The 11176-nt window shown below is 42.9% G+C and overlaps 1 protein-coding gene across 1 annotated transcript; it reads right to left on the bottom strand.

The window, feature by feature from the left end:
* Positions 1 to 4205: 4205 nt before the first annotated feature.
* angptl4 (angiopoietin-like 4) lies at positions 4206 to 10929 on the bottom strand. The gene is made up of 7 exons (XM_049599060.1): positions 10268 to 10929; positions 9340 to 9450; positions 9131 to 9218; positions 6444 to 6557; positions 6197 to 6292; positions 5663 to 5947; positions 4206 to 5551 (listed from the first exon to the last, which is right to left on the bottom strand). Exons 1-7 carry the CDS (start codon positions 10793 to 10795, stop codon positions 5370 to 5372), a joined length of 1404 nt encoding a protein of 467 aa, XP_049455017.1. The 5' UTR covers positions 10796 to 10929; the 3' UTR covers positions 4206 to 5369.
* Positions 10930 to 11176: the final 247 nt, after the last annotated feature.

Here is an 11176-nt window from a genome sequence, read left to right as displayed (position 1 = left end):
ATCATGACTACATAGGAGTCTGAACAAACGTGGATGAAAACTGTAACTAGTTTTGTGGAGGCATCCAAGGTAATAATTCTTACCTGATATTAATATTCCATTCTAACCTTTAATTATACCCATCACATCCTGTCCTCTAATTCACGTCAGCTGCGACTGATCAAAGCTCCACCACTGCCGCAACATGGGCTTTCAAACACTCCACACCTTTGCACAAGTGAAGCAACGGATGCTTGACGGCCCACAGTTGCCATGGTAACCCTTTAATAATAGGGTACTCAGAGATGAGTGATGCCTAACCTTGATCTGATAACACCACAGAGATCATGTAATGAGAATCTGCGGGCCTTATTTAAAATCACCACCTGAGTATAAAGCAGCACGAAAGCCTGCTGCTGCTCAGCCTCAGTATTCAGTACCTTTAGTTTAAACATCTTTGAGTCCTAATTTGCTATGAAAAGGACATCCTGAGCTGTCTACTGATGCAACCATAGGATGTAATGTACATGGGGGTGTGAGCATATCTTATATCTTCTTTAAAAAGGGGGAATTGCGAACAGTAAGAGGGCTACTAAGTGATCAAATTTAGATAGATATGTTGTTTCTGTTCTTCATAAGGACTTGTTTCTATTTATTTATTAGAGATTTAAATGTATTATATTAGGATGGCACTATAGCCCTTCTGTGCGGAGTTTGCATGTTCTCCCTGTGTCAGCGTGGGTTCTCTCCGGGTACTCCGGCTTCCTCCCACAGTCCAAAGACATGCAGATTGGGGACTAGGTTAACTGATAACTAACTAAATTGTCCATAGGTGTGAATGGTTGTTTGTCTCTATGTGTCAGCCCTGTGATAGTCTGGCGACCTGTCCAGGGTGTACCCTGCCCCTCGCCAAATGTCAGCTGGGATAGGCTCCAGCCCCCCCGCGACCCTCAAGAGGATGAAGCGGTTGGAAGATGAAGATGTATTATATTAAGACTTTTTTAAGTGTATGTTAATTTTAAGCCTTTCTAAATAAACATTTTAACATATCCTTTGTGTGAGACAGTAGCATCTTCTCATTTTTGACCATTTTCCTTACTTCAAGAAACAGCAAAAACTCCAGATCCCAGCAGCAGAGCAGGATGTTCAGTGCTCAGAAGACATATCAGCTGAGGAGGAGACTGAGGAGGAAATTATAGACACCAACCACCCATTTTGGATTATAACTAGGTTTAACATAAAGCTACTTCTGCCCTAGATGACAAAATCTGTATTCCAGAAACTCTAAAGCTCACCAAGCTCTCAAAAAAATGTAAAAACATTACTTTGGTTTTACTGTTTACGTGAATTAAGGAGGACTATTTCTTGGCCAGAAGCAGTGCAATTAGGGGCGGATTGATACCAATATATTGATACTATAAATACTACATTTGCAATGTGAAGATCATTCCTAGCGTCAATGGGACTGATACAGGAAAGGGATAAGTTTCTCTCTTCTACGTTGTACCTATGTGTATTTCAAGAGTAAAACTGTACAAACAATGTTCTGTTTTAGTGAATATATCTAGTGCATGCACTGTTTGCTTCTTCATTGCTTTTGTGTTGTCTGCATTCAAACAGCATACGCAGAACACTGTGGTGTGCACCCTGACTAGTTTAATCTGACACATAATTGCAGTGGCTTAATGATAGAGGAAAAAAGTACAAAAAGGAGAACTGCAACTGAAAAGAAGGAAGAAGGACAATGCCTCAGTATCCAGACCCCCAACACAGACACAGATGCATTGTCTGTTCAGAGAGGCTCGGGCAAGGGATATCCAGGTATATTGTAGTAAAATTACAATTTTAGTCAAATCAGATCTTCAGCTTTGGTTAATCATACATTTTCAAACTGTAATTGGTCATCATTAGCTGTAACTTGTAACTTTAGCAGACTGATTATTTAACTCGTAAATGATGACACACTGACCCTCCATGAAAGTCCATAAGCCACTTTTAATAATAAAAAGTATTGTACAGGTATTGATATCATTGGTTCTGGCCCTGTATTACCTGGTGTTAGATTGAAACTAAATACAAATTTTGTGGTATCGATCACCCCTTGTGCAGATTGCTATCTATATATTTATATCCAGGGTGGAATATCCTCTTGTGACCCTGTGTCCTCATATGAGGACATTATGTTTTAGGTTTGCTACACCCATGCTGTTGTCCTCATTTGTGGACATTTTTATGTGCCATTTAGTGGTGGAAAAGCATAATCTATCTATCTATCTATCTATCTATCTATCAAAGGCATGACCCGCCCTACTCTAATTTACTCTGCTTCTGATTGGCTTACCCTGACACAATAACCAATCATACTCCTCTTGCATAACCTAACCACCAATCGTCGCGTTTACGTCCAATTGCAGCTACTGTTAGCCACGAAAAATTACCATAACTTTTCGTTTTTACACTTATTTGTTTTGGACGGATTAAACCGAGGTTAACATGTGCTGGTAGGATTTATTTTTTAAAAAATTTGTGGACAAAGACAGGCTAGCTGTTCCCCTGTTTCGCAACGTATGCTAAGCTAAGGCAACCGGCTGCTAGCTAACGGCCATACTTGTCATACAAACTTGACATTGGCATCAATCTTCGGCGCTAACTTACAGCAAGAGCATATTTCCCAAAATGTCCAACTGTTTATTTTAAGAAAACTTTTTAAATATGGAAATTATGAAATGCAAGAGTTTTGCTGAGTAAGTAAGCTGATTTGCCTTACATTATTCTCTACAGATAACAGATGCTGTCCCCATGTTTTCAAATCACCTGTTATGCTGCAGCCAGGCGTTGACTTTCACCGGCTACACTTGACACCCTGGAGGGAGAGGTCAGTTGAGAGCACACTCCATCAGATCAGCTGTTGCAGAGGTTGATCCTGAGCTGGTTGTCAGCGCTCGGAGGATCAGTGGGGATGAAGCTACAGTAAGCTCGACAGGGAAGCAGAAAGTGGTGCAGTGAAAAATTCAAGCTGACACCTTGAAGCTCCTGGAGTTTGCCTCCACGTTATAACACTAAGCTGCTAAAAAGATACAAGAGATCCGCCACGTGTGGTTCAATGAAGTGGGTTACTTCTGCTGTGTTTGGGCCTGCAGGTAGTTTCCAAAGATACTCAACTTTATTTCAGACACGTAGGTCCATATCAGTATAAAAATATAATACAAGGACAACACAGTTATCATTGCAGATCACAAGTCATTAAAACACATACAGACATTTGTTCCAGTGTTTCCAAAAACAAGAGCACCCTGTGTCACTTTTTGTGGGCTTAGTTAACGCCATTATTCATATATATGTGTATATATATATATATATATATATATATATATATATATATGTATAAACAAGTTTTATTTACATCATCTGCACATATATGAAACTTTTATCTCATGCATAGAGTGTACTACGCTGGCGCTGCATGTCATTATCATCACATAGATCATCCCTGATGATGTGACCCAAACATCTCACTTTGTTCACCACATATAGCACGTAGTCTGCCGTGAATAACGAAGCAACATTTTGCTTCTGATCCTCCTTGCTTTTAGCATTCATAGTGACACTCTTTTTTTAGAGATAGACTAAATTTCATACTGCACATCATAACTTGAACAGACTCTGGGCAGTTGCTGTAAGCCAGCAAGTCTTCCAGTCTTGTTAGATTGATAAAAATAATGTGTTACGTTGAACCAAGGATTATTAAACTTATTGTTTTACATGGAAAGCAACAATCTATAACTCATTTAAAATGTCCCCTCACTGGCGTAGAAACTTCAGCAACGTAGTATGTAGAACAACTTTATTGCAAGACAAATGCGTTTTGGCGTGTGGCCTTAAATACTGCCAGTTTTACTAGAGTTTCTATGCTCATAGTTAAACCACAAATGAAACTTTTAGTTTTTGATTAATTAATTTTTTTACCACCATTGATGGCAAACAAATTGACAACTGCATCACATTTCTATTTCATGGTAACTGGCTTGCTTTTGATATGACAAAATGTATAATAACAAAGCTGCTTGACTTATCTTGACTCTACGTGTGGCCATATTTTTCAAAATATCATGATGTTATATTTGCTTCTGTGAAATATTTGTGATTTTTTTTGCTTCAGTCATTCGACTGTTTGATGCTGGCATGTTGCAAAGCTGTAGCACAAAATACACATACAAAAGACAATATTAGTTTAAATCATTTTTATTGGCTCGCTATGGACCCAAAAATGGTTAAAGTCTCTTAAAAAAAAACAATTTTACATCTGGTAACACAACAAAGACAATATAAATTACAAACAGGCAGCACCAGAAATATATATATATTGATTCTTTAGCATTTAAATAAGGAAAGGGAACATCTACAGTAACAAACTCTCAGGTCACGAAGACAACAGATAATGTCACAACAGATCCCTAACAGATATATTTCTGAAAAGAAAGATGACATTCCTTCATACGCTATGTACAAAACCATGCCTCTCGTATTAAAATAAGTCAATATGACTTAACGTTGTCAAAAACCTCCACAGAAAAATCAAAGTCAGTGAAGAATATGCTTAATTTGATTAAGAATTGCAGACAGAAAATATATTGTACAAAAGGCTGGAATGGTTTTCAGTGCCCCACAAACTGCTTTGTCAACATCAGTCTTAACACAGTTTCTGCGTCGTAATCCTTGTTTACAGTGATTTATAACTTTACATAATGCATTTGAACACAAATCTCATCACGCTCATGTCGTAAATGGCTCTTTGTTTTAGTGAAGTCGTTATTCGGTCCACAACATTGGGTTTAAAAGGCGTGCTTTATCAGCCTGCTTTTCACTCTTACATGCATCCTTTACTAGAGCCAATCTTGATATGTTTTTGAGCTGACACTTAACCACATTCAAACTCAACAACAACCCACACTTGACACCTCTTGTCTGGTGATGAGTCTCTACTTGTTGGAAATCCTTTGCGGCTTACAGCACAGTGGACAGGCCGGGACTCGCCCTCTATGTTCTCCTGCTCGGGGCCTCTGCCTTGTGCCAACAGAGGGAATCAACTGCGATGGTACAGCATGTGAAAAACTTTCCACTGCATGTTTTACTAGTGTCTCTTTTTCCATCTGTGGCTCTAGGTGCAGGGGAGGAATCTGCTTGTCCCTCAGAGAACAGAGCAGTGGAAACTCATTAAATGTGAGTTCTTTTTGCTTCTATTGTGAGGGCCTAGGCTCTGGTGTAAGGACAACCAGGGAAAACAGAAACCTCTACCTCATTAACCAAGCACTGAGAAAAGAAAGAATAGTCCAAAATCTACTTCTTTCTCCCTCATCTCTTTGTCTCATCTCTCTGTCTCTTTCTATCCTTTATGACTTCACGATCACAGCGGGGGCGATCATCATCTTGCTGGACTTCAGAGGGTAGTAGCGGCCCCTCCAGGTCTTCCAGAAGATGCTCTGCTTCCTCTGGTGCCGCTGCTTGGGAGGAGGGCTCTGGAAGTATCTGCCATTTAGGTTGGAGCGCCCACAGTTACTGAACCACCAGCCACCTATAAAGACAAATGACAATATCAGGTTAGGTGCTGCCTTAATCCCAAATTGGACACTGGAAAGTAGAAAAATAGAGGCATTTATCATTGTGATTGTCATTTTCAGCTTACCAGAGAGGTGCTTGGCGCAGTTGGTGTCGTTTTTGCGGTCGTTGTCTTGGTCACGGGTGGAGAAAGGCAAGCTGGAGGTGGCGTCCATCCCCAGGGAACTCTCCAAGGGGCTGAAAGTGCCAGACTTCTGAATCTTGAGCGAGTACTTGGTCTCCTCTCCGCCCAGATTGAAGGGGAGGCGGACAGATGCTACGTCGCCACTCCAGTCAGCAAGCTTGATGTTGAGGATGTAGCCGCCATCTTTAGCAATGGAGTGGATCTTTTCCAACCCCAACCAGAATTCACCTAGAGTAGAAGATACAGAGAAGAAGAGAAACGGTGAGTAAACAATCCAGAGTGGAGGCACTGCTTTGACTTCTGTTTGATCCATTTTAAGCTTATCAGCGATAAGATGCTTTTGGGGGACAGATCCTGCCCTCAGATGCAGTTGTTGTAAAAGACAGTAATGCTTCGTGAACTAATCTGAACCTGGCCCGGGCTGGCTTGCACCTGTCCAGTTAGTGAAAGTGAGATCAAAGTTGAAAGAGCATTTACCATTGAGGCCTCCAAAGCCCTTCTCGTAGGCCTGCCATAGCTGGTCAAAGTCCACTGAGCCGTCTTGGCGTCTTTGGATCACTGTCCATCCGCCATCTGGAAGGAAAGACAGGAATAGATTGATCAGGAGAGAGTTTCTTGCTTCTTGTGCAGTTTGGAGACTTTGAACAGTTTGAACTCGATAACTGATTGTATAAATAGTTAGCTGTTGTTGGAAAACCTGTGGGAAAAGTTTAACTCCACTTACCAGTTGTCATCTCACAGAAGACTTTAAAGGGCTCTGCGTTTATTGGCTGGATGGTGTAGACCCCGCTGGTGGTCTTTCCTCTCAGGAACAGTTCATGACAGTCTGAGGCCACCTCTGGAAGAAGAGGGGAAAATCATTAAGACAACCAGCTCCTTATGGAATCACTGCAAAGCCGTAGATTCTCGGGGGAGACACAAGGGGCACATCCTCCTCAAAATTTTGAACACGTGCATTTGTCTTTTACATTGATACGATTAAAGATATTTACGCCATTAAGTGATGCAGAAGAGGCACAAATTGTTGCATAAAGATGTATCAAAATGCAGGAAATTAAGTGCTTAAGGAGTCCCAAACCTCCAAGGCCCACATTTCCACTACCCTCTTAACCATTCTATTTATACATGACACATTTAACAGATTTGTTTTCCTTCACCTTTACTCCCCTGACCTCTGTTATTGTGATGGAGGTTTGCAAAACTGAGTGAAAGTTTGCTGGTCCGCTGCCAAGTGAAATCTTGTTTACCCAACACTGATAAGTAGGTCATTCAAACATAGGGAACCTCCTAGTGACATGCTCCTCTGCACTGTGAGTACTGCATGTCTGCAAATACGACTATCGTTCCGCGCGCGCTTATCACTAAGTCTCGAGATATAAACGTGTGCCCGATAGAGCCTTTGAGAGTGACAACTCTTGGGTATAAATATGACCTTTCTCCCGGTTCCCAAGCAGACTTCCCTCTTTACGGCTGCTAAGCCTTCCAGGCTATTGAGTTGCACACACTACTACCCTTTAAATTCCTCAACCCCCTTCTGCCTGTCACTGATCCCTCCTCTTCCCCCAGCTCATCACACCTCCCTCACGTGCACAGCAGCCAGTCGGTGACGTAGGAGTGCATGGCTTGTGCATGCATGGGGAGTGATCAGAGGGTGGTGAAGGGGGATAGGGGGCTGTTGCTGTAAAGGGACATCAGAGAAGGCAGTAACACAAAGCAGGGGACTCTGGAGCCAATTGGCGCTTTCATGTGCCTAATGAGGCTCAAGAACAATAGAAACTCTTCAATAATCCTTTTTTTTGTCACGCATAACATCAAGTGATGCTATTTAATATCTTTAAAATTACAATAAAATGTATTTTTTTGCTTTTAATGTATTTTCTTGTTGGATATTTGCCTACACATTGTTTAAATGTGAGCACACCAGCTGACCGCAGAGCCACAAAACCTCATTTGTGAGTAATGACCTTTCTTCCAAAGGCATAGTCTCGTGGTGGCCAGTTGTGGCTGTAGACTGCCTCAGGGGTCAGGGGTTCTCCTGAACTTTGGCACACTTCTTATTCATTACAATGGAAGAGGAGGTGGAGGGCTTGTGTGTTGGGATGGGGGAGGAGAGGTGAGGAGGGATGTCTGACTCCCTGACAGATCTAGGGGAAAGGTTGCTCATTCTTCTTGAGGGATGTACAACTACTTGTTTTACCCAAAACGGTGGGACGTCTCAACAAGTTGGGCGGAGACGAGCGTCTTCAAAACGCTGGAGGATATCTGTACAAAGTTCACCGATAAATATAGGCTGCCTTCTCCCATTTTACTATTGTTTCTCCTTGTTTTTCTTTCTTAGCTCAGACACAAGGACAGGAATCTGAGGAACACTGCATGCTGCGTTTGTACAAAGCCCTGCAGGTTCCCTTCATCTACACCCGCACACACCCCTCAGAAAAGAACAGAGTGCGTAATCCCACTGAACTGTGTGACTGCGAACACTCAGGGACCAGCGAACTTTCCCCCAGTTGAAACCCTGCCAGAGAAAGTTGTTTCTTTTTTCTTCATTCCTCAAATCCTGCTGATGTCAGAGCTCTGAGGTGTTATTGTGATGGCTGACGAGTCTGAACTGTTGCCTCAGCCGTGTTCACCTTTCACCTAATTCTCATCAATGGCCATTAGAAACAGAGGTTTGACTTTAAATGTATCCCAATTTACTAATTTATATACATATACACCTTCAGTATGCAAAGATTTCTGTTTATTATCCTCCATCACCCTTTCGTCCTCTTAGTAGGCTAAACTGTAAGTGAGACCAGAGTGTGATGGGAAAGAAAGCTGAAAGTGTGTCTCAACTCTTCCCCAGTTGGTGTGTATCCAGCCCAGTACAGTCTGGATGAAAGCATTCATTATGACTGCTGGTCCAGTCACAGTTCAGTTCAGAGGGGAGCAGCAGCTGCTTGACATAGCTGCACACTGAGAACATCATTTACTGCCTTTTACAGTTACTGTAAGCCCCAGTATGAGGGGCACTGGCGAAACTGAGCCTGAGGAGTTTCAAATAAGGCTATAAATAAAAACTAGTGATACATATTTGAGATCTGCAAAGTAGAATGCCTAATTTATAGTTTAAAATTGCTTTTTTTACTCGTTCAGTTGTGTTAATGCTGTCCTGTATTAGTTGAATAATGCTATTAGGATTTTGCAGGTTGCAGCTTCTGCAGAAAAATCCACCAGTTGATATCTGTGGTGTCACGCTGAGCAGAGTAGCTGTCCCAAATTGATTAGATTCCATGATTTTAATTGCTAGTGATTTAAGCTTCTCTCTAGCCTCGCTCAACAGATGGCCCGCCACATTTGGCGTCAGATTTTGTTCAGTCGACTTACGACGGTGTCAGGAGAGGATTTTGGGCGCTCTATGGCTTTACTTACCGGCTGGTGAGTCGCTTTGCTCAGCGACGCCACTTTGCATGTCAGTGTCACTGCTCTGCGGGGATGGTTTCTGTCGTGCCTGTTGGACCTGGAAAAAAATGATTAAATCAATAATGAGACTGCAGAAAATATGATGAAATAAGAACAACTTTCACAACAGTTGCACTGATGTGGAAACGTTTGTGAGCTTAATTGTAAAGCGTCCTTACCTGACTCTGTAGGGTCCTGATGCGCACATTCTGCTTGTCAAGCTTCTCCTGCTGGAGTCTGATCCGCTCCATCAGATCGTCAATGCGTTTGTTCTGAGACTCCAGCATCATCTGACAAAAAACATGACACAAAGATACCACATTTTAGCACTTTATCAACTTTATCGCACACAGTGCCTGTGCGTAAAATGTGCCCATGGTGCTTTAGATCTACATCACCACAGAAGCACCAGAATTAACCCAACACAATGGGCGACTTGCAGTTTCATTGAAACTTAAGACACATCTCCACCCTTCAAAGACAAGCATTTGTCTTTTCCACCCTGCTGTGGTGTGGTTATGTAACTCTCTCACACCGCGGGATTTTCCATCCCACTATAAAGCCTTTCAGGCTCATTTTATAGACGGGGATCTGAAAAGCACAGCTCTCATACACCCCTTCCACAGTGTCGTATGGCCAAATACTCTACAGGTTGTAAATTGCTCCAGCTGTGAAAGATTATTCACACGTTCTTGTAGCTGATGATGCGTGCAGATCCCTTTGTCTGGCAGCCTATAGTATATTCCTACACGTACTGCACGCTCTACCTCCACGCCATTCAAGCTTGTTAACCAACCCCCCTCTACTCCATTACACTACTACACCCGCTTGCCCTTTGTGCATTACAATTTAGTGCCTTTAAACTGGGAAAAAGACCACCATAAAAGCCAACAGTCCATGCATACTGTAACTCGACTTGAGTCCCTTAAACCATCTGCAGTAGAACAACATCTTGTACTTTTTAATAATATCTTGAAGTAAATGAGTCATGTTCTGCAAACACTGCAAAGCCTCATTTAGTTTCATTTTCCTTCTTAACTTACTCCCCTCAGACTTCCCAAACAAATAATCATCAACAGCCAAAGACAGAAACTCGTGCATTCTCACCTGGATGTTGCGTGCATCACTGTTGTTCTTGGCACCAGCGTTTGTGTCAAGCAGCAAAGCGTCACCCTGCAGCATGCTGTCCACCCTCTCCTCCAGCCGGCTCATCCTCTCGCTCATTGTCCTCCTCTCCTGCTGCATCTCCTCTGCCTTCTCCCTCAGCTCGGCTGTGACATTCAGCAGCTGCCCCTCTCTGTCCTCCAGCCCGTGGACTCGAGCCTTCAGGGACTCCCCTTCCATACGCAGCTTCTGGCTCTCCTTCCCCAGCTCTGTCACAGTGCGGTTGTAGACCTTCAGCTTGGTGGAAATGTCCCTCATCTGGAGTTTGGTTTTGTCCACGTGCTCCTTCAGCCCCTGGCCCAGCTGCAGCAGGCCGTGGGCAATGACATTCACATCATCCCACGCCGCGTACTGTACACGCTTCTCCTTGGCAGCACCGCCGGGAGATGAGCCCCCTTTCCTCTCCAAAGGGAAACCTGTGGCCATGAGCGCCACCAGGCAGAGTGTCAGAGTTGCCAGTGTTGTCTTCATTGCTGCCGTTGTCCTAAACTGTTGAAGTACTTGTTTTAAGTATCCTGATTTCTTATTGTAGAAGTCTGCAGCGTCCTGCTCGTCCTTCTTGACTTGGATTAGTAAGCTCAAGCTTCAAGCTGAGCAGTCAGAGCTCAGTTATATAGTTTCACAGCCCTCAACTCTGAGCTGTAAACTGCCTGCCATTGGCCAGCCGAACAGAGGGAGGGGTGCAGTTACTCTCAGGTTTCTGTCCCTCCTCCCCCTCTCTGTTAGCTATTCAGGTCTGAGGCAGAGGAGGGATGTGATATAACAAAAAGATTGGCCTTTTATCTCTGCACAGTGGGAGACACATTATCTACTGGAGGAAATGAAACAGTTGATATCCCCAGCAGTGCAACA

Source organism: Epinephelus fuscoguttatus, linkage group LG15 (genome assembly GCF_011397635.1).
Source record: "Epinephelus fuscoguttatus linkage group LG15, E.fuscoguttatus.final_Chr_v1".
NCBI lineage: Eukaryota > Metazoa > Chordata > Actinopteri > Perciformes > Serranidae > Epinephelus > Epinephelus fuscoguttatus.
This window is presented reverse-complemented; position numbering and strand designations above follow the sequence as displayed.

Coding starts and splice junctions, on each gene's coding strand:
- angptl4 (XM_049599060.1), bottom strand. CDS start 10,795: ATGAAGACAACACTGGCAACTCTGACACTCTGCCTGGTGGCGCTCATG. Junction 9,451..10,267: donor GTGATGCACGCAACATCCAG/GTGAGAATGCAC, acceptor GTTTTTTGTCAG/ATGATGCTGGAGTCTCAGAA. Junction 5,948..6,196: donor GGGCTTTGGAGGCCTCAATG/GTAAATGCTCTT, acceptor CTTCTACTCTAG/GTGAATTCTGGTTGGGGTTG.